The 23723-nt window shown below is 49.2% G+C and overlaps 1 protein-coding gene across 1 annotated transcript; it reads right to left on the bottom strand.

The window, feature by feature from the left end:
• Positions 1–2888: 2888 nt before the first annotated feature.
• Positions 2889–23522, bottom strand: LOC118219525 (alpha-1,6-mannosylglycoprotein 6-beta-N-acetylglucosaminyltransferase B-like). The gene is made up of 18 exons (XM_035402739.1): positions 23350–23522; positions 22852–22910; positions 19595–19710; positions 15470–15599; positions 15006–15133; positions 13766–13830; positions 13223–13396; positions 12009–12176; positions 11721–11890; positions 11512–11643; positions 11105–11238; positions 8749–8879; positions 7699–7854; positions 5929–6075; positions 5637–5753; positions 4869–4943; positions 4198–4358; positions 2889–3551 (listed from the first exon to the last, which is right to left on the bottom strand). The coding sequence occupies exons 2-18, from the start codon at positions 22875–22877 to the stop codon at positions 3353–3355; spliced, it is 2229 nt and encodes a 742-aa protein (XP_035258630.1). The 5' UTR covers positions 22878–22910; positions 23350–23522; the 3' UTR covers positions 2889–3352.
• Positions 23523–23723: the final 201 nt, after the last annotated feature.

Here is a 23723-nt window from a genome sequence, read left to right as displayed (position 1 = left end):
AACATGTAGAAATGCAAACCACAGGGAAAATAGTTGGTTGTTTTCACCATTGACATTGAGTAACCAAATATCTTTATGCCAAGCTCTGTGGCTTTCCAAAATTTCAAGGAAACCAAGTGTTTTTTTGTTTTGTTTTTTTTTTTTTTTTGGTGGAGGAGTGGTTGTTTAGCGTGATCTTAGCGTGCCAATAACAGGTTTCAATAAAACCAGCTGCTTTGTTGTTGTTGTAAAGCTTTTTTTCCCCTAGCCTTTTTAAATGTGAAGAATAAGCTGAGAGCACAAAGCTCTAAGCGCCTACATATGGCCCAACTGTTTCTGTCCTGAAGCAGGTGGCACAGATTTTCACTGGAATGTTGAGTATTCTTGAGCGCCAGGCTCACACAGGCAGACTCCCCCAAATGAGCGCTGCCACACTGCCCTCTATTGGTAAATGTTGATTGGTGCAGGACAATAAGGAACCATAAAGAACAAGAGAAAGAGCAAGAACAAGCAGAGAAGTCCCCCACCACACACACACACACACACACATACACACACACACACAAATGGAACAGTTTGAATGGGTGCCACAGGCGGGAAATGTTTTAGGTTTCGATGTCCAAAATAAGCACTTCATCTGACTGAAAAGATGAATCTAAACACCAGAGCAAAATGCCCAGGGCCTCGGGGGACCCCGCCCCATGACGGCAGCCCTGTTTCGCTGAAGTGATTTAAAAACAGGAGGGGACGGGTCGTACTCTGCCACACGTCTCGTGCGCGAGTGTGCGAAAGGCCAAGCACTGACGACAAACCGTTCCCCACTATTTTCACATTACGGCCACTCTGAACACACAGCGGTGGTTACTTTCAAATATTTGCCTGACTTCTTTACGTATGAATGCCCGCGTGTGTTTATTCCCGTTTCCCCGAGCTGGTGTTTATGTTCTCCCTCATTCCAAGCATTCAGTGCCACAAAACAGAGCGCCGGCTCTCCTGTGACTCGCAGGGCTCCTGCGAGCTTCGAGCCCGGGACGTGCCCGGCAGAACGGGAGAGGACGCCGGGGACATCATTCACTTGCCTCGGAACAGGAAACCGGGAGCCCGCCAGGGCCGAATCTCGGCGCGCTGCGTGCGAAGGTATTGGGGGTTAGGTTAGGCAAATCATTCTCTACAATGCCCTCCTGCCCCAGGCCCCGCCTCCACTCGCCCCCCAAACGTCCACACCCCTCTCTCAGAGGGAAAAAAGGCACGTATTAAAAAGCGCTTAGATAAACAGCAGGGTCTTACTGGACCATGAACATTCCAAGCCGTCTGGGTAAACTGGACAGTTTGTGTTTCCTTTATTCATTACCCGCAATTTCTCCTCGTCGCTCGCAACCTTTAATCACCGTGTAATAACAGCTCGAGCCAGCCCAGATGTGCTGAGGCGCACAGAGCTCTCCCCTGCAGGACGGTATGCCGTTTGACATTTTGTGGCTTTCAAACAGTCGTCATAATTGGAGCCCGCGCCGTCGAGGCCCCGGGCCCTGCCGTCGGGGCCAGGCCAGACTGTTAACATGCGCATTTTTTGAGTTTTACAAGTCGAGGGGAAAAAAAAAACAACAACAGCAGATATAAAAGCAACTCGAGCTCCGCCTTCGCTGCCCGTTTTTCTCGTTGGTGTTTTGGCGGCGCGGTTCCCAGCAGATCCATTACCGCCGGGGATTCGGGCCGTGCGCCGAAAGGCCTCTCGCGGCGTGTGGCAGAGGGCATTACTGAGCCGCGGAATCAAACGGCGCAGAGGGTTACCGCGCCAGATGTTGCCGAGCCGGATTTATTATCCTACCGCTCCTTTGTAACCGAATGTTAGGGTTCCCCAAGTGCGATATCTTTGTTACAGCACTTTGGTGATTTCAGCAGAAAGAAGGCATTTTAAGTAGGCCCTTAGATCTTTCAATATCTGAAGCTGAAATTCATGAGCATGTTTGGGGGATTTGGACACGAGCAGCTGTGGGAGATCTGGTCACGGCGCACGGCCCTGTTGGCTCCCGCGCTGGGTAGTCGGACGCGTTGGGCTCCCTCCGCATGTAAAGCTCACACCACCTTCGGTTCCAGCCTACATTTAGTTAGAGTTACACAAAGAGCACGGGCCTCTGGAGTTCAGCCCGACAGGTCACCATGCGAAGCACTTCCCACTAAATTTCCCAGCAGTACAGAGAATGCAGTGCCCATATATTCTCAGCGAAGTAGTCATCTGACACTGTTTAACTGGCTCACTGATGCTCCATGACCATGGTTTAATTATGCTAATTATTTCTGTCACTTGCGCTATTTGAGTACATCCAAGGAGGCAGAAAAATTTTTTAATTCAATGGACACTAACTTGAATTTCATTTCAAGCACAACTCCAACTTAACACTGACTTTCTGAAGCTTCGGATCTGTCAGCTCCACTCAGAACAGTGGTTTGGACAGCCCCCATCAGAGTGGAGCCATGAGTTCTTCCCTCTGTCTGGCCTCAGCGGGCCAGGGTCTAACTGGGCTGAGCGACAGACCACTGGAGGGTTGAGGCAGTGCGACAGGTCCCTTCAGCCAGGGGGGCGGGGGGGCTGAGACGAGCTCAGCGGGGGTAACTGCTCTCCTCCTCCTCGCAAGGATCCGCGTGGAGCAGCGCCGGGGAGCAGCTGCGTCGCGTCACCCGCCACCTCTCGGCTCCGAAGAAAGGCCCTAGCGACGGCCTTCCCGCGTTATTAATTAACGTCTCTCTCGCTCTCTCGCTCCCCTCTTCTCGCCCGCGCGCGCTCGCTTCCCTGACCCCTCACTTCATTTGTTTCCGCCCGTTTGTTTGCACAGTTCAGCCGCCGCTCGTCTCCCCCGGGGCGACGCGCGCTTCCACAGCCCCGCCCCCCCTCCCCCCCGCCCCCCCAGAGTTCGGCCGGATCGCGACCGTATCTGTTTTAATCAAACCGTTGCTCCCTCCCTCGGAAAGGTTAGGAGACGGGGCCCCGTGACTCACCGCCGGTAATGGGCTCCTTTATGTTTCACTCTCGGCGGATTCTCGGCGAGGGCTCGCGCAGCAACCGAGCGGCGGCGATTCAGGAACCACTCTCGGCGAAGCAATTTCACGCTCCGGCGAGCCCGGCACAACGGACACGCGAGGCGCAGGAAGCGGCGCGGCCCCTCCGGCAGCTCGCTGTCTGAGCGCGGTTCCTGGTGAGGGCGATACGGTGAGCTAAACCGAACTGGAATTTTCCGCCGGTCGTAGCGGGGGGTTTGAGTCTCTTAACGAGGCGCGTAGGTTAGGACACGACCAGCCGTAGTTTGTCATTCTTGAATGTTCTTTCAGACGATCTTTCAGTGATCAAAATTTCTGGCGCGATGCTCCATCACACCCCCTACAGGCAGAGGGGACACAGCGCCACCTGGCCGGGCTGGTAGGCCCTGCACGGGCACAGGCGGCTGTAGGAGGGGTGGGCGCCGGCGCAGCTGAACAGCCGCTGGTCCTCCTGCAGGGAGCAGCGGCGCCCCCAGGGGTTGTAGGACGGGAACAGGTGGTCCACTTCCCGCTCGGTGCTCGCGCACACCAGACCTAGCCTGAGGGGGGCGCAACAACAACGTTTCTCTCAGAGGGTTTGTGCTGCGAGACACGTTCACCCAAAATCCCACATCAACAGGTACTCAGGAGTGCATTCTGCATGACTCTGTTAACTGCTTTCAGCAGAATTCAACCTTAATGTATAACTGAATAGGGTTTAGGATATGGTAGCTGAAGCATGCCTAAGAGACAATAATATAGATGGGAAGTTGTTATATCTGACCAATGTGTGCTTACTGAGGTAAGATAGCATTGTTTAAATAATATAAGGTGAAGTGTGTGGCCCTTACAAACAGAGGTGGAAAGTCCAGGGGGAAATTCCTATCGTATGTTTCTTACACGCATGAACACAGGCAGCGGATTTCACTAATTAGCACTACCTCCTGGCTGACGAATTGTGCTAATTAGCAAATCCAGGTGACCGGAACAAAATACTGGGGGGGGGGGGACTTTCACTTTCTGAACCCGGATTTTCCAGCTCTTATTACAAGAGGCTGCAGAATGTGAACACCAGCGGAGAACGCAGCGCTGCTCTCTGACTGTGCGTCTCCACACTAAGGCCCGCCCCTCACCTCGCCCATTAGAGGAGCATCTCTCCCCCTGTTCCTGAACGCAGCGGTGCGCTCCGCGTTTATTCCCCCTCACCTCTTGAAGGCTGCAGGCTGGTTGAGGTGGTGAAACAGGGCCGGCTCGCACACCAGAGAGGCCCGGCGGCAAACCGCCACGCACGACTGCCCCAGCGCGCCCAGCCGGGCCGACAGAGCGCCCTCCGGGGGCCAGGCGGGGAGCGAGGCGCCGCAGAACTCCTGGGGAGAGAGAGACAGAGCGGGATCAGGCGAGGGGGGATCAGATCCAAACAGATACCCCCCCCTGAGCACCACAGGCCTACAGGGTCGCAAGGTTTTACTCCATTAACAGCTGGAGAAGCTCATAAACTCTAATGCAGTGTTTCTCAACCCTGGTCCTGGGGACCCACTGCCCTGCATGTTTCAGATGTTTCCCTGCTCCAACACACCTGATTTAAATGAATGGGTCCTCATCAAGCTCTGCAGAAGCCTGATAACGACCCATTCATTTGAATCAGGTGTGTTGGAGCAGGGAGACATCTAAAACATGCAGGGCAGTGGGTCCCCAGGAGCAGGGTTGAGAAACACTGCCCTAATTAATCTCTTAGCATTAGCAGTCAGGTACAGGAGCAACAGAACACAGCAAAGCCTTGAGGACAGAAATCAATGGCGTTAGTGGGGTGCTAAACATTAGACCAGCGCTGTATCCCTTCATACCATTTAAAAAAAAGACAAGTATGTGAGCATGACCTGGTGAGTGATGTAGGCATAGACTCTCTCCAGCATCCCCTCGCAGGTAAACTCACGGGGGATGAAGGGCTTCACCTGAAACACAGGCACTATGAATGTGAAATGAAGAATTCTTACAGTATATGTATGGCCTATGTCGCTGACAGTTTTTTTTCCATATCTTTCAGTATCCTGAGATATATGAAAACAGGCAACTCTGGTTCATATGCTGACAGTACCACTAACGGACTCCAATGGAAATCGAAAGCCTACGATCAAGACTAGATACTAAGAGCTCATTTATACCTGCACTATGAAAGCAACTGAACACACCTGACTAATCAGAAACCTGAGAAGCCATTTGGGTCTATGTGTGAAAAGTTCTGCTATCTCTACATGGTGAAACCAAACTGTATTAAAATACCCTGTAAATAAAAGCTCAGAATCTGCACTTTAACCAAATATGAATTACAAATCGAAAATTACGGAGTACAGAGCCAAATCAAGAAAAAATGTCTTTGTCCCAAACATTATGGAGCTCACTGTATGTTAATTTTATTTATATTTACTTAACTTTTATTGAACCTGGATATCCCAAGAGACATAAAATATATGTCAAAACAAACACGCAACAGCACAATAAGTACAGAGAATCCTTGTACCAAGCCTCCTACAATGTAGAACGATTACACTTTTTTGTGTGTTAGTTGTGTATATTGACTGTGATATTCATTATTAAGTATGGTCAGACCTTCAAGTTCGTTGCCCATTTCAGCACATTTCACTTACTTCCGTTCTCATAATGGCTCTAACCGCCTCTCGAACCTCAGTGCTGTTATCCATGTCCACAGTCCACACGTAGGGTTTACCGATGAAGTCTTCAGCATACGGGTGCTGGGAGTGGACCTGGAAGACAAATGGCTCCATTGACTGGCCCAGGCTTGTATAGCTCTCTCTTACTTCGTACAGCAGGATACACATACTCACAGCACTGAGGCAATGCCCGTACAGTCATTTCTACAAGCGCTGAAGAACAAACAGGCGAACAAAATGGCTACCGCGGGCGGTGAAGGCCACGTACCTGCCTGCTGGTGGGCTTCCCCTGGTAGAAGTTGCTGTTTTCGGCCGAGTGCGGGGGCTGAAAGCGCGGCTGGAGGAACACGCAGCCCAGGGCAACGGCCTCCAGCGGCGCGGGTCCCTCGTATGGAAATCCGAGGCCGACAAACAGCTGCAAAATTAACTCAGCGTCACATTCCCTGGCACTACTGACTCAGAACGTGGCGACGCGATGGTCCGTAGCATGTGGAGGGGCCATTATTCATACACAGCGTTTATGCCGCATTTACGCCATCCATAACCGGGGCTGAGTCGCCGACATCTATGTTTGAGCGCGCCGCGCCCGCAACACGTCCGGCTTGGAGCCGTCCTGAAGGCTTTTCTTTCGCTTTTTCACTGAACACGAGCTGGTACACCTGACTGGATCCGTTCCAACGGCGTCAGCCGACCGACCGATCAACCGCCTCACTCCCCCCTGTACGTTTCAGCCGTTAATACGAAGCGACATAATTGCATTCAAAATTTCGAAACAAACCTGTACGTTTGTTTCACAGGTACCCGTGAAGCGGCGAGCACAAACACAAAGGAAACAGGAAAAGGAAACGGTTTGCGCCCCAGTGTTTATGCTACTGCCGGCCTACATCGTTTCACGAGCCCTTCTGACAAGTATAATACATCTTTATTGACTGCTACTGCCGCGGTTCAATCTTGTTATTTCGGTGGCAACAAAATTACACGTAATTTGCATTAAACTGAGGCTCGACAATAATTTCATTTGAAACATGTCAAGATCTGCTGGCGTTTAGGAAATGAGCGGTAATGAATGAGGTTTCCCCCGCCGTCTGCTCGTGAGAACGTACACAGCCCCCCCTCTGTTCAGCTCTGCGGTGTCTCCCAGCATGCTCAGCGGCGCACCTTAAAATGGCTGCTTGTGAAAGTCTGCATGTGCTGCTATGCATATGCAGTTGGTTTCTAAGGAGATCTACACGATCAAACTGAGCTGCGGAAGCATCAGTCATTAAAATATGCCTTTGGAGAAATGAAAGATCAATTTTCATAATTGTGTAATGTGTAATTTTCATAACTGAGTAGAGTCACAATAGAGCAAACTGCAGACGTCTTTGAGAGGCAGTGCCACAGTGAACAGATGGCAAATTCACCAATAATAATGATGAGACTGTGACTTCATAAGCCCCGTGATGAGTGGAGCTCCACTATTCATGATGCCTCACTCTTCCAGCTTTACGCAAGAAACCTGCCAGCTTCAGCTCAGTAACCTGCCTACTTCAGTTACCTTCGGCAACGTTGGACATCACTTCAGAAACTGAAACGAGAAGCTCCTCTCCTGGCCCAGGCCACACTGTGACCACCAACCACAACCACGCAATGTAGGCCAAGCTGAGTCCAAACTACTACACATAATCCCAAGCCACAAATAATCACAGCCATATTGTAGGATAGCTGATTCTAAACTAGTGTACAAATAAGCACATGCATATTGCTGTATAGCCAAATCTGAACTAGTGTACAAAAAAACCGCAGCCACATTGCAGCGTATCTGAACCCAGACTACCGTACACAGAAAACCCCAACCACACTGTGGTATAGCTGAACCCAGACTCGTGTAAACAAAACCTAATCCTTGGAATGAAGACCTGAAAAAGCGCTACTGTTCCGCGGGAGGGCCCCACACGTGGATGTTTGGTAGGCTCTACGGGCGGCTGTGGCTTATCCGGCTATTCCACAGCTTTCACTTTCATCTCCACACAGACCCGCGGCGGCGAGAGCGCCTTGCCTTGGCTCTGAGGAGCAGCTGCTGGAGCCGGTCCTGGGGCAGCAGGCCGTGGTTGCTGATGAAGTCGGGCAGCGCAGAGGGGCGGCCCGGGGGCTGGAACACGGTGGCGTGGAGCTCCAGCTCTCTGCCGATAACCTCCAGGTATCCCTTCTTCCCCTGCGAAGAGATGGACAGAGAGAGAGAGGGAACTGTCATGGAGGTGAATAAAGGACTCGGAACACCGCACGCATAGTAAATAGTCGGTTAGCGTTTATTAGCGGTGAAATATCAATGGCGATAAATAACAAGCAGGCGCTGGTGCAGAACATCTACATTGCAGGCAGTCGCACTCTTCAAAATTTTTGTCATTGTTTACTGTTATTCACCCAGGGAGCGATGCACTGAGGTTCTCTGTCACAGACTGCGTAAATGAAATCCCTGCCAACTTCATCAGAAGCACTTCCCAGAAAGACAGAAAAGAGGGGATGTGGATGCTCCGCGGCCAGCTTCCAGGACTGGACTCCACTGGCCTCGGCCTGAGCAAACGCCGTTTTATTTTGATTTACAAGAGGCGTAGGATCGCGCCAAGGAGACACTCAACATAAACAGATGAGCTGCAACATGCTGGAAAAACCCCACGCACGGACTCGCGTCCCAGTCGCTCCTTCCAAGGGAACGGATCAGACGGTTTCACAACTAATGTGAAGAGGATTCGTGAGCCTCTAAATGCATTTCTGAAACAGACGTCTGAACTGATAAATCCTAAAGATAGTTAGTTCAGGAACAGAGGGGGAAGGAGACAGATTGGACAGGTACTTGTGTACTTGCTACCTTATGTACTTGCTATTTGGGGGGTTCAGGCCTGGTGTATGCTTTTTTTGCTCTGTCTCTTGCCTTGCTACTCTGTAAATGGTCTTTGCGACAGTTTTCTGTAAAAAACTAAACAAATAAAATTGAATTGAATTATACATGGATACAGACAAATAGCATTCAGAAAGGGCAAAGATGAGTGACGAGACAAGGGCAGCTGACCAATTTCTCTTGATGTGGCCTGCAAGCTGGCCTCATTACCTGCCACATGTACTCCTGTTTCCCGTAGACCACGGCCATGTCTTCCTTCCTGTGTTCCTTCGTGCTCACCTCCCATCCACTCCCCACCACCTCGCTCACAAACCCCATGAAGGAGTTATCAGGAGTGTGTGCTGAATGAGACCAACAAAACCAGGAATTATCATCGTTTATGTAACTTCTCCTGAGTTTATGAATCAGCTACATACCAGCACAGCAATCAATAGCAACATGCCAGCATATTCACATATATCCTCATGTTTAGAGGGGACCAAAAGTGTGAGGACACTACCAAGTCCTGGTGTTTTCAGTATTTATCATAGAATAATACAATTATGATACTCCAGTTACACTCCTTATTGAAGAATACATTACTGCATTCCCACCACAGTCACTGGACCTGAACCCAATAAAACATCTGTGGGAGCGTTTGAGCAGGGAAAAGGCCAAACATGAAGTAACATCAACGGATCATTTATGAGAAGTATTGAGAAAGTGCCGGGATGAAATGGAAGATGAAGTGTTGCATAAGCTGGTGGAATCAGTGCCAACCAGAGTGAACGTGGTAATCAAGGCGAAAGGCAGACACACTAAGTACTAACAATTTTTGACCTTCAATAAATACCTACACATGTTTTGACTTACATTAATAAAAACTGACATATTCTTGAATAAGAAGTACACACTGAGTATCATAATTGTACTAGTCCTTGATAAATAATGAAATCACTTTAAAGTGTCCTCAGACATTTGGTCTCCACTATATACTGCACTAGGTACTGTAATAGCGTATGCACCTAAAACATATTCCTATAAGCACATTTTAGCATATTCAGCATATTCCTTATTTTATAGTCTGCACATACAGCTCAAAATATCAAACGATGATGTCATGTACTGAGATTAATTAGGCTAAACGTGCGTAAGTTTGGCATCTGGGTACGGGGTCATTTCGCGGTCAACCGACCGTGAAGTAGGACTAGAGGGACCGCACGCTCAGAACGTGCGGTTCAGAGGAAACGCCGTTCGGCAGAACCTCCCGTCACTTTAAAGTGACTGAAACAAGGTCGCAGAGGGGCGGGGAACGGCGAAGGGGTTATCTGGGAGAGGGGAGACGCGTCAGACGCAATTTGCAACGAGGAGGAAAAGTCCTGACCGCTCAGCAATAACACACAGAACTTATCAACCGGGCAGAGGGAGGCAGAAAGGGCGAAATAAATCACCGAATAATGGAAATAAAGAGCCTCCATGTCTTTGGGATTTTCACACTCTGTTTGGATTATGCCTAACCCCCCCGCCCACCCCCCCCAAACTCACCCTCTTCCCCCATCAACTAAATTACTCCAAACACTGCAGTGACAGAGAGGTGTGAGAGATAGGTATTTATGTAAGGAACGCGGGGGGGGGGGGGGGGGGGGGGTGTGATGTGTGTGGGAAAGGAAGAGAGAGAGAAAGACAGAGCTGCTGTTGAATTTGAGCATCTGAGAAGCTCCTGCCAAAATCCATTTTTTCCCTCCTATTTAATAAGCAAGAGCACGTTTTTGTTAAATGATTAACGGAACCATTTATCCACAATCCTCCCTTTAACACCAGTACCACCCAACACCTAAAGATGAGGAGAGAGGCGAGTGATAGGGTACAGCGAGAAAGAGGGAGGAAGAGGGAGGAGGAGGAGGAGGAGGAGGAGGAAGAGGGCGGCCAGTGGCTGACACCCAACGGGCCCTCTCTTCAAAGCCGTGTCATTCGCACCCGGCTCCGTCTGACCCCGCCCCCCGGGCCGCCACAGCCCCAGGCCGGCATCAATCTCTCTTTATGGAGCAGCGCAAACAAACAGAGCCCTCCCGCCTGACACGGGGGCCGGGGAGCCGTCCAGCCTGTCCTCCTCTCTCCGCCGAGCCCCGGCTCGCTGGCGTTTACGTAACCCCCCCCCCGTAATAAATTTCCCTGGTTTCCGCACAGCTTCGGTTCACGCCCGCGGGGCCGCGGCTGGGAGGACCGTCGTCCCGCCGGCCCCGGCTCGGTTGCCGCCGAAAACCGCACGTCGCCGCGGCCACTCCGACACTCGGGCCCAACGCCAGGGACCGCGTGGCGCTAGGCGGTCTTGGCAATGGAAACTTTGGGACGGTCCCTTTTTAGAGGCTAGCTGCGCCGCCATTTTGGTTCTAATTCACAGATTGAGCCATCTCGTTTCTCTGACAGAGAACCAAACGAAACTGGTGAAAAGGGAGCAGACGGGTACGAGGGTCTGAAACAGAGCAGTGCAGTAAAGGACTACCCTCCGCGTGCACGCCCAGACACAAACACGTACCTGTGTGTGTGCGTGTGTGTGTGCGACACGCATGTGCACGCCCATACTCACGGAACATGGTCATGTACTGCAGCGGCTGCAGACCCCAGCTGCCCCATGCTGTGCTGTAGCCACGGCGACGTGCGTATTCTCTGATGTTGAAGGCCGGTTCCGTGCCGAAGGAGTCCAGAATTCGGAAGCGGCACCTTGGGTAGGACAGGAAGAAGCACACAGCACAAGACATCATAATAAGTGTTCAACGACAGATAGTCTTCCTACTTATAGCCATTTCATTGTTTCCAAAAAAGAGACCTATCGTTAGTGATCTTAGTTGTAGTGTTCTATTCAGCAGTTAGCCATAAACTCAAGCACGGAAACTGTCCAAGTCATGCCGACTTTAATATTTGTGTATAGCCGAGGTATGAAGAGTTAAAGAGAGTCAGGACCCTTCAGAAGGCTATCCAGCGCTGTGTACTCACTGGTAGTGCTGGAAGGAAAGGCCCATAGCTCCCTGAAGATGAGCCAGGCCGTGGTAGTCAGTGTAGATGAGGTCAAAGGGCAAGGGCCTGAGAATGGGACAGCTCCCTCTGCCTGGTGCAGCCCCTATCAGACTGCACAACAAGGCAGCGACGTTAAAGGAGGCTCGGGAACAGTGAGCGGTCAGCGCGTCGCTATGGAGACACGCTACCTGAGCAGCCGGGTCTGGGAGGCGGCGAAGGTCAGGTTGTGCCCCAGGACAAAGATGGCAGCGCTCACGTCCGCCCACTGCACCAGCTCCCCCAGAGGACCCCCCCGTTCCAGCGTCTCCTCGAAACGCTGGCCAGTGCCCCCCGCCAGAATTCCCGGGTACAGCAGCACCTGAGAAAATGGAATGAAAGGGGAATCTTATATGGTAAAGCCACACTTGAAACAGGTGCTGAGCTACCAGGTCCTTTTCATTGGGCCCCAATGGAGCGGAATGTGCGGGAAACCCCACCCTCAGCCGACGTGTGGCCCCGTGAGGGATTCTCAGCCTCATGCTCTCCCCAGCCTCTCTCCACCTGGCTGCCAGCCCCTCTATCCTGGACCGCATGAACCTCGCAGCAGGGCCCTGGCCACTTCCCATCGACTCATACAGAGGCCTGAAGTCCGTCTGAATCACTGCCTGCGCAAAATAAGTACATAAAAATAAACAGCCGCTTAACGAATGTGACGCGGATGTCCTTGGAATGTCCTGCGCGGCCATTTGTCTAACAATTAGAACATTCTGTGTGACTCAAAATAAACTAAATACAGAATAACAAATAGCTCGACATCCATTAGACAGGATTTCGTAAACCCTGGACCCTCCGTAGGTTCACCCCTCCAAGATGACTGCATATGTACAAGTGGGTCCAGCCAAAACGTCAGTATGGCAGCCAACTGTCTGGTAAATGCATTTAAAAAATAGCTCATTTTATTTCTATTCTTTCCCCGAGCTCTGCAAAGCAAGATCACAACCATAATGACAACTATTTCTGGTTACGAAAGTTTGCAAAACCCTGCCATGATGCACACACTGTAGATTACCGTTGATGCCCTAGTAGACTGCTGTAGTTTTGGTCTTTTATTTATTGTTTAATGGGAATTAATTGGTTTAATGATTAACTGCTGATAATGCAGAGGTGAATGAATCAAATACCTCTGAATCATGGACAAACAAACAATAATTAAAATATCACATCGAAAGTCATTGCAGTCAGATAAAAAAGGTTATTAACCGGATTTAACAACTTTTATTTGCTCTTTAAGCAAGCATTCAAATATTCAAATAATTATGTGTGAAGGCTACTTATCAACTCACATCTTGAGTTGTTACAATCTTTGTTTTTTCTGGGCTTTGTGAGTTTTCATTGAGGCCTCAGATCATAGACTCCATAAAGCGATCTTAAAAGTAAAAAAAAAAAAAGCCATCTTGAATTGCTGTGCATGTTGGTAGATGTAGTTTCATAATTGGTTAATTTGTCTGAACTCTTCAACCTCAATTATGACTCAAGCATACAGTGATGAGGAGACAAAACTATTACGGAAACGTTGCACCTGATACTATAATATCCCACCATCAAAAATCAATCGAAAGATAGGAACCGTTTTGTTTTGTGTAAAAAGCTTGAAAATGCCTCAAAATCTCTGTGTTTGGTAGGGTTGTTGTGTGCTTTTGGCGGAGCTCACCTCCTCTTTGTGCCCGCTGGGCTGTTGATGCCAGGGCAGAGTGGTCCGGTTCCTGCCAGGAAGAGGCGGGCAGAAATCCTCTCTCTCGCTCAGGTAGGCCAGGATGGAGCAGGTGGAGCCGTCCACACCATAGAAGGCATAGCAGGCGTCAGACCTCCAGCTGGCCCTCAGAAACTGCGTACACAGTAAAATGTTCAGTGTTAATTCAACTCCAACAGTGTTTGTGGGACCAAATGTTATCTGTTAGAGTTGAATTAACACTGGACATTTTACTGTGAACAGAAGAGGCAGTGGACACACACGTACATGCTCAGACACAAACACAAATACACATCTTCAGTCACAAACACACGTACATGCTCAGACACAAACACACACGCACATCCTCAGTCACAAACACACGTACATGCTCAGACACAAACACAAACACACATCCTCAGTCACAAACACACGTACATGCTCAAACACAAACACAAACACACACGTGACTGTGGACCTGGTAAAAGTTTCTGTTCCTACATTGCACCAGTAGCTCTAGCTTACCTCAACTTTCCCCGCACACAGAGCGAACTCAGGATTGTCTGGTACTTCACACGCCCGAGGGAGACCTTTAGGGAGGACAGTGGAGATATCATCGAAGAAATGCTGATTTCTCAGCACTGTGCATTTATTCTGTGCGAGTATACAGCAGTAAATCGGCTGCACTGAGAGCTGAACATCAGTACCCAGCCAGCCCGGGCTCTGTGGTGACTCAGAGGTGGCTCTGTCCAATACCCATTCATTCTTCTTGTCTTGTTGCAATGGGTGAGCACAGAGCACCTGGAATAACCCCCATAATTTCCTCCACCCCTCTTCTCTGAACACACACTGCCTGTGCTGCACCTGAACCTTTCTGCATCTGGCTCGCCAACCCAAACACACTTGCCCAGTGTTCAAGGTACAATAACAGCTTGAAACAAGAGAAAGACGCACACACACACACACACACACACACACGCACATACACACACACACACACACACTTGGACACACACACTCAAACACATGCGCACACGCACACACACGCGCGCGCACACACACACAAACACAGGCACGCACTCATGCACACACACACACACACACACACCTCATTAAAAACAAGGTGTGAAAACCTGAAAATGTGCCGTTAAACAGCGGCGGCATCTGTAGAAACAGAAGCAAGGCGGGCGGAGATGGTGAGGGATGGGGGGACTCCTGGGTACTCCGGCAGGATTTTATGGGTCTGAGGTAATGTGGGGCTGTGGGGGGGGGGGGGGCACCTGCATGAATCACCTTATTTCAGAGATGTAAACATTCCACGCGCTCCCCCTGCGGGACCCTAAAGCCATCTGACCCTAACCCCTGCGAGGGTCGTCAAGGAGACGGTAGAAGTCCCGGCTATAAAGCTGGCTGGCGGCTGCTCGTACGCCGCCTCCTTCTGAAGCCTCATTAAGCCCCCGCTCCTCCTCGCTTTCCCCCGCCACCTGTCGCCTCGTCAACGCCTCCAGCCCCCCCCCAAACCTGTCTGTGGGCGGGAGACCGTTTGGTCGTAAAGCGTCGACCATCATCACTCACCCCTCCCGCCTCGCTCTCATCTCTGCTATCCGGGGGCTCGTCGCTTGTCATCTCACTCACGCTGAAATATCTCAAAGGCTGTCCTTTCCCCCAGCCTCCTTCTGAAGGAGCCTAGTCTAGTGCAGAGAAATAGCTCAGACCTGGATGTCGGCCATTTTGAGTGCCTCGTGCTCAGGTGCGGTGGTCATACCTGCGTGTGAGGCATGTTCATGGGGCAGGGCTGCAGGGGTCCTCTGGAGGAGCTGGTCCAGTTTCTGGGACATGTGCAGTAACTCCTTCTCCATGGTCTGCTGCAGGTTTCTGTGCTCCTGCCTGAAGCTGAAACACATACACACAGTATATAAATATGCTGATCATGTGACCAAGGTTTCACAGGAAACTTATGACAATATGACAATTACACTGCCAGAGCCTATTATCTTTTATTCTGCTCTTCCTGTAGTGTTGTCTACAGGAGATTCATTTCCACTTTTAGCAAGTATAAAATCCACCATCTACTTTAATCTCATCTTGCAATATACACTAAGATGCTCTTCATAGATTGGATAGTATAATAGCACCTGGACTAACAGTAACTTGCACAATAGTAAAAATGCTAATCCAAACTGTAAATAATGTATTTGCAGGTAAATGTGTATGCTCATGTATAATCACGTTTGCAGGATGTGCACAATGTCAGGCTGTGCAGATGGAGGCTCTTCTCTCTCTCTGGCCAGTCGCTGCATCTGGGAGCTGAGGGAGTCCAGACGCAGGGCCAGCCTGCGCACACTGTGCCGAGGGCCCTCTGTGGGTACAGGTACAGGTGAGTAACAGGTCAGCACAGGCAAGAGATTGACTAGCAAAGGTGAAAGACAGGTGTAAGGGACAAATTACTGAGAAATTACTGTTTACATATATTTACTCGCTTTTATATAACCTTAAGAAATCATTTTAAATTGCTTTTCTGTCTAACTGAGATTTATTGGGAGTGCATAGCCCCTCCCGCGCGTGTTCCTATTTTCCCCAGAAAACTGTCTCTGTATTTCTCCATTGTTTTTAGTCACTGTGACATAGCCCAGAAGTCAGAATGTCTAAACAAGTCCGTTTCTCAGAAACCCAATGTTTTTAACCAATCAGAAACAAAATGCAAAACTGCACTACGTGCAGTTTGAGACAGGTTTTGGGAAAATTCCAGAACCTGCCTTTCATCTACTTTTAACTGTATAAAATGAAGTTTTCACCTGTTCTGAGAGCTTTCATACTGACGTGTTGTGGCGCTGTGTGGATTCTCCTATTTGGCCAAATAAAGGTATCTTAACTTAATAACTTAATATTGTGTGTAAGTCTGTTGGACTCTTCTCACCGACCAGGGGAAATTAAGGTAATTTCCACCACACAGGGCAGCACAGGTGAGAGACAGACCAGCACAGAAAAGACAGACTAGCACTGGTAAGTAGTTATCAAGCCCACACAGGTAGGTGACAGGCCAACACATGTAACATCCCTTTCACAGTGATAAGACACAGCAGAAAATCCACAGTGATTCACTCAAGTAATTAACACTGGCAATGTTTATATACTTTTAAACCGCCTATAAACAGCCGTAAACTTGACACTCCATGCCTCTTGATTCTAGATCCAGACGCTGCTATTCTGTTGTTTAACCCACAAATAAACATTGGCTTATTAACATGACACCAGCTTCTCTAAATACACGACACCTTTTCATGATCTCATTTCCTTTTTTACAAAGCAATGCTGGAACCTGGCCACATTAATTAGCGCTCAGCGAGAGAAAGAAAAACTCTCTGCGTGATTTAACTCACTCTGACAGTCTGTGTATGCAGCTGAAATAAAATTTCTATATTTTTGTCACAAAAATAATGAGACAGATTACACTCTCCAGGCTGTCAACTGTACAATAGAAACCACATGAACACACACACACACAAACACATATATTTAAATTATTCAGTTAAATTAAATAAAACTGTATTGGATACATTTTGATTATTACAATGTTTTCACATGTACCAAAATGGTCCAAGGGACCAAATGATATTGAAAAAGTGGGGTTCATTTGAATGTTTCCCATTTATATTTCTTCATACAAATGAGGTCTCACATGCCAAAACAGACACTGGCATGAGCGCTATTTGTGAGACCACTTTTCCCCAGAGCTCTACAAGATGGCAGCATCCCTGCACTCACGTCACAAGCTTCTCCAAACTCACGCACACGCTGCCTTTTCATAACAACTAGCTCACGCCAGCAGTACACACACAGTCAGCTTGAATTTTCATATTTACGTTCATTAAAATTAATGAATTAAATGGACTGCTTCCTTCAATTTGCAGATAGCATTTCATCTGAATCAACGATCCTTCTTCAATGGAAAAGTTTCGCTGCTTCCCAGGAATCGTCTCACGGTCAAAGTATGCAGAACGGACTCGAACCGCCGACGTCGCGGCTCGCAATGAGCATGTGGAAAGTGCTCTATAGGCTACGCCACTGGAGGCCCCCCACTGCAGCATTATTACCCAAATAAGGTGCTTGAGGGCCACACAGCCTGCATTGGCTATGCATTGTAAAACCCCAGGCTGGAACGTCCTTTAAGGTCACCCGCCTCATAAATTATGACACCATCATCTAATCCTATAAGGATACGAGTAGGTGGCCTTGGGGGTGTGTATGTTAATGGTCCCTCCTTAACTTTACAGCTTGAGAGAATTCAATATATCTCTTTCTACCTTTTTCATCCAACAGCTCCCCTGGGGAAGGGAGCCAGGCTTGCATGGAGCACCACGCTGTTAAACAGGAATTTGCGTTCGTGAGCTTTGCTGGCCGCCCGCGAGGGAGCCGGGAAGGGGCGGGCCCGAGCGCGCTCAGTGCATCTCCAGCAGGGATCATCCCTGAGCGCTCGGCCCAGTGACACACGCAGCAAGCCCCGCGGTGATCTCATCCCGCCCTCTGTTTACCCAGCTGGAGCCGTCATGGCAGCCCCGCGCTCTACCCAGGCCCTGCGAGGGGACCGCCAGCAAGGAGAGAGAGGGGAAACCGAAAAACAGGCCCGATGCAAAAACAGCTCAATGTCAAACCGGGGTCAGTAAGAGAAGGACGGGAGAGTCTGTGCCCCACAGTGCGGAGGCAGGAGCTTGGATAAAGGGGAGCGTGTCAGTTGGTCATCTAAGGTAACTTGCCCCCCCCCCCCCTCCCTCCCAGCCCCCCCAATCCACAACCCCACAAAAGTTGCCCTGGGGGGCCCAGCATGCCCTACACTGACAGGGCTTGGGTGTCTAGGGCAGTTTTAATCCATTTCCCCTGCAAGGCACCCTGGGAGAGATGTGCGTTGAGGCTCAGTGATGCAATGAGGCTAATTTTGCGATCAAAAGGATACGGTGGTGTTTAGCCTTTCTTTGGCTGCGCGCTTAAACATCCTCTTACTAGCCTGAGCCTTTCTGCTAGCTGTAATTGTTATTTGTTACTGCATCAAAATGTATTGCCAAAATGGTCCTTCAATAGCAAAAGCTAAAACGTCATGACTGGCTGGCGGAAAGGCTGCAAATGGGGCGTGGGGCGGGGCGGGGTGGGCTGGGATGGGGCGGGGGGGCTCTGCTGACATGTAAATAGCGGAACGGCAGACGCCAGGCCTGATTTCAGAGTCAGTGGGATTCATGGCTGGGGTAGTAATTACAATCAAATCCCCCACAGCGAGGATTACAGCATGTCCCACTGGGAGTGTCGGTCTGACCCAGCCGTTCCCTGTGTATGGCTAACCATACTTCCCCTTGGAGGGAAGCAACCGAACACTGCGGGGCTCGGAAGTCTCCGGAATCAGGAAGGCTTCGCCTCACTCTTCTAATGCGCTGCTCGCCAGTGTCCGGCTAATTACGTGCTTGTGTTTCACCAGGCAAGCTCCAAGGCCTTCTTTAATAACAATCTAGGGGAGTTTTACTGTGTTTGACAAGGTATCCGCCATGGATTTGGAGAAAGAGAAACAGTCAACAGATGTTGCCCCAATTGAATTTACAATTACTGCTGTATTTTAATCCAATATAAAATTATGCTTGATGAAGTAATGTGTACACTGATGTCATTTATGTTATTTCAGCTGCAAATGCAATGTCTACATATTGCATATATGTCTGTGAACAGGTGGCATTGTAGGTGTGTGTGAGTGTGTGTGTGTACATAAGAACAGGCAGCAGTGTGTGTGAGCATTGTGGAAATGGTGTATGCTTACGTGTATTTTGGCAGTAAACAGTGTGCATGGCTGAGAGCGGGCAGCAGTGTGTGGGTTGTGTGTGTGTATATCCGTCTGTCAGACTGCTGTCAAACAAGTGTTAGACATACTTTAACTCTTTATAGACCACTAAAACACTACCATGGAGCCCTCAGAACTTTCAATACAGCATGTGACTAATCAAGTCGCACAATCCGGTTAGAGCCAGGCCTGGTGCGTGAGCAGGGGGCTGTGTGTCCGTGTGAGACAGCAGCATTGTGGGAGAGTGAGTGTGTGACAGCCTGCAGGGGGCTGTGTGTCCGTGTGAGACAGCAGCATTGTGGGAGAGTGAGTGTGTGACAGCCTGCAGGGGGCAGTGTGTCCGTGTGAGACAGCAGCATTGTGGGAGAGTGAGTGTGTGACAGCCTGCAGGGGGCTGTGTGTCCGTGTGAGACAGCAGCATTGTGGGAGAGTGAGTGTGTGACAGCCTGCAGGGGGCAGTGTGTCCGTGTGAGACAGCAGCATTGTGGGAGAGTGAGTGTGTGACAGCATGCAGGGGGCAGCAGCGTGGGTCTTACCCCGGTCACTGGGGCCCCTCCCTGGGGGCGCATCCCGCGCTGTCTCTGGAGGGACCCACATGACCTGCAGCAGCAGCATGAGCAGGGAGACGGACAGGCACAGTACCAGGCAGCCGCTGAAGAGTGAGAGAGAGAGGGAGAGAGAGGGGGAGACAGGGAGACAGAGAGAGAGAGGGAGACAGAGAGGGAGAGAGAGAGAGAAGGATAGAGGGAGAGAGAGAGAGAGGGAGACAGAGAGAGATAACACTGCCATCACCAGTCCAAAGCTAAAAAACTGCCTGAACAACAAAAAAATAATAATGAAATAGGTATAACCTCTCCTTATATAGTGCTGTGAAAAAGTATTTGCTGATTTCCTCTATTATTGTATATTTGCATGTTTTCAGGTCTTTAAACAAAATGTAATATTAGACAAAGAGAAACTGAGTAAACACAAAACACATTTATAAAATTGTTTTATTTATTTAATGAAAAAGGTTATCGAATCGGTATCACCCAAATCATCCATGTGAAAAAGTAATCTCTCCCTTAGTTACTCAATTAATTAATTAATTTAATTGATAATCATATTCAGCTGATTGAACACAGCCAGGCTAGATTTCAGCCAGCCTTGTTGAATTTAAACCTCACTCATATTGTATCTATCAATGATCAAAGGAAATTCCAGAAAAGATGAGAAATTTTTTAAAATATATCAGTCTGGAAAGGGTTACAAAGTCATTTCTGAAGCTCTGGGACTCGCGCAGCGACAACTCATCCAGGAAGTCACAAAAGATCCCAGAAGAACATCCAAAGAACTGCAGGCCTCTCTAGCCTCAGGTAAAGTCAGTATTCGTGACTCCACAATAAGGGATTCATGGGAGAGTAGCAAGGTGGAAACCACTGCTAAGCAAGAGAAACATTGATGTTTGTCTCAGATTTGCGAAAAGGCTTGGGGATCATCCAGCACACATTTTCCATGGACAGATAAGTCAAAAGAGCAACTTTCTGGACGACACAGGTCTCATTATGTTTGGCATTAAGCAAATACAACATTTCCCTGTTAGAACGTCATACCAGCAGTCAAACATGGTGGTAGTGCGAGGGTGTGGGGATGCCTTGCTGCCGCAAAACCTGGGCAAATTGCCATAATTGAAGGAACCATGAATTCTGCTCTGTACCAGAAAATTTTTTGGGAGAATGTCCAGTCATCTGTCTGTGAGCTGAAGCTGAAGAGTAATCGGTTTATGCAGCAAGACAATGATCCCAAATACAAAAGCAAGTCCACATCTGGATGTCTCAAAAGAAAAAACGTTTTGGAGTGACCTAGTCAAAGTCCTGACTTGAACCCAATAGAGATGCAGTGGCAGGACCTGAAATGAGCAGTTCATGCTCGAAAACCTACCAATTTGTCTGAATTAAAGCAGTTCTGCAAAGAAGATTAAAATTAAAATTCCTCCACAGTGAAGTGGAAGACTGATATAAAATTGTAGGAAGTGTTTGGTTGCAATTGCTGCTGTTTAAGATGGTGTAGCCTGTTATTAAATTTAAGGGGGCAATTACTGTTTAAAAATATTTTATGTGTTTACTCAGGTTGCCTTATCTAAAGACCTGAAACTATTCTGTGTGACAAATACGCAATAATAGAGGAAATCAGGAAGGAGCAAATACTTTTTCTTGGCACTGTAATTTATGAATGAATGAAATCTAGGATAAACTACGGGAGTTTATTTGAAACCTCATCTCATTCTACAGGAGATAAATTAGATCTAATTCATCAAGAGCACATCTGAGGTTGGAACACAATACAACAATGAGCCTGTTGGCATTAGGCCAGTCCCTATCAGCATATTGCCCTGGTGCCCAGGTACTCTGAAGTGCGATGCCCAAACCATGGTGTTTTTTATGTAATGTAAGTTGGAAAGCTGAAATACCCCAGTGACTGAGCAGATGGCCTTTTTTAGGAAATGACTATCTGTACTACGTGTGCCCATGAACCCAGGGTGAATGAGCAAAGATCAGGGTCTCTGTGTGTGGGCCTGTTTCTGTCCAATCCCATGATGCTCTGACACATCGGAGATCTCAGGTTGGCGGCAGCTGCTGGTATCACAGTCTGTGCGTTTCACTGGTGGATATGAGGCCACGGCGTCGATCCTCAGCGAATAGTTTGGCCTGAAAACAGAAGTCTTAGAGAGTCTAAAAAAAAACCGAAAAGAACAGACTAAACTGTTCCATATCTAGGGTTCAAGGAAAGCACGACGTGTCAAACAAAAATTCGGCAGAGAGGGGCGGCCCGCGGCGCGTGCGTTTTTTTTTCGTTCGCTTCGGTCCCGTTGCGTTTTATTGGAGCGGAGAGGCCGGGGCCCGGGCCCAATCCCAGAGCCAGCAGTCGGAGTGACGGGAAAGTTCCAGAAGACGGCCCGGGCCAAGGCAAACACGCACCGCCGCCGCCACCACGTTCCTTTTCCTGTCGTTTCCCGCACCTCCCGGACGCCTCCTGCACGGACCGCCTGGCGTTACCGCCGTTTTTGAGGGTAACGGCCGTTAGCGCTAGGCACCGTGAAAACGATCGCGGCGACGGCAGCTCCGAACAGAAACTCCCCTGCGTTCGGTTTGCTGGAGTGAAGAGACAGACCCTGGAAGGCCCCTGGAAGGCAGCGGTGCGGCCCCTGGTTCGCTGGAACGAGAGCCGGTGCCGCGGGCATGTCTCAAAACAAGCGGCTGCAGCGGGGGGAGACCACGGCAGGGAAGGACACTCCGAGGTCTGCGGTTTACGTGCTCTGAGCGCGCATGAGGCGGTTAATTCTGCATGTCGGACGGCACATGATGCAAAACCGCAGCCAAGGAGCGTGGCTGCCATGGTCCTTCCATCACTCCATCAACACAGACATCTGGCCTCATTATACTCAACACTAGCGCGCGGCGTGTAGACAGACCGTAATAGGCTTTTTTTCTTTTTTTCTGCCAGCTCTTTTCATATTTGGCCCAGTGGAAGGTTTGCACCCTCAGGACGGTATCTTCAAAGCGCGCACACGTATAAATACGTGCACAAAGGAAACAGCAGAAACCGTCTCTGTTAAACTCGATTCAATTTCTCAGGTGAGAGAGTTTTATTCATAACCACCCCTCAAAGCAAAAGCTCAAAGAACAAGGCAGGCTGATGTTTCATATGCAGATGCGCTCTCTGGGGAATGAAAGAGTCTGTGTGCCCTGCGTTCTTCAGATCTGCTCAGACACAGAGCAGGCTACCCCTACCCCTACTGCGATGGACCCCTTACCTTCTGGGGCGCAACGGGGCACGCATCGTCCAATTCCTGCCCGGACAGCGAGGGCTTCACTGAAAAAAAAATACCCAAACGGCCATCTTTTTATAAATAAACAATATTTATTGATCCACACAAGTATGACTCACTTTCCTGTCTGCATGAAAAAAACATTCATCAGAACCTCTCTATTTTTTCATATTCCTGTTTTTATTTAAATTAGTTTTTATTATAATTTTCAACCATTTTCAATTCGTTGCTTAAATCCTACGGCAATATTGTGCACTCAAGCACGTAAGTGGTGACTAAGGGAAAACTTGCTCAACTCGCAGGGCAACCTTCCAAGCAGGGAACACGCAAAACAAGCCTGAAGAACAAAATGAACTGTAAAAAAACCACCTGTCGCCTGAAGAGAGAGAGCAGCGCTCCTCTCCCCATCCCTCCCTCCTGTGCTCTCTCTCTGTGCGGTTTAAGAGATGGCGGGATGGTAAAGACACAAAGGCTCAGACTCACCCGGTCAAAGCGCAGCCTCATGGTCTCAACGTTCTCCGGGCATCCTACTCCCCCTTTTCAAAAGGCTCAATGTAAAGAGGGAACCCAGTGAAAAAGGGTTCTTTTTTCTAGGCTGTCTCTCGCTCTCTTTCTCTCCCTCTCTGCCCCAGTCTTTTTCTGTCCCGAGCCTTCTGGGTAGGCATCGTACCGTTGCCGGGGAAACCCAATTCCTCTCAAGTGAACACAATACCACAGTGGCGTTGGGGCCTTTCACACAGAACGAACCCTCTCTCCGACAAGGTGACAGCCAAGCTTTTCATCCAGCTCTACTGCATCAACCTTTGAGTATGAAAATGTATATTTAGCCTGCTATTGGTCACTTGTTCAGCCTGCTA

This window comes from Anguilla anguilla, chromosome 2 (assembly GCF_013347855.1).
Source record: "Anguilla anguilla isolate fAngAng1 chromosome 2, fAngAng1.pri, whole genome shotgun sequence".
Taxonomy (NCBI): domain Eukaryota; kingdom Metazoa; phylum Chordata; class Actinopteri; order Anguilliformes; family Anguillidae; genus Anguilla; species Anguilla anguilla.
This window is presented reverse-complemented; position numbering and strand designations above follow the sequence as displayed.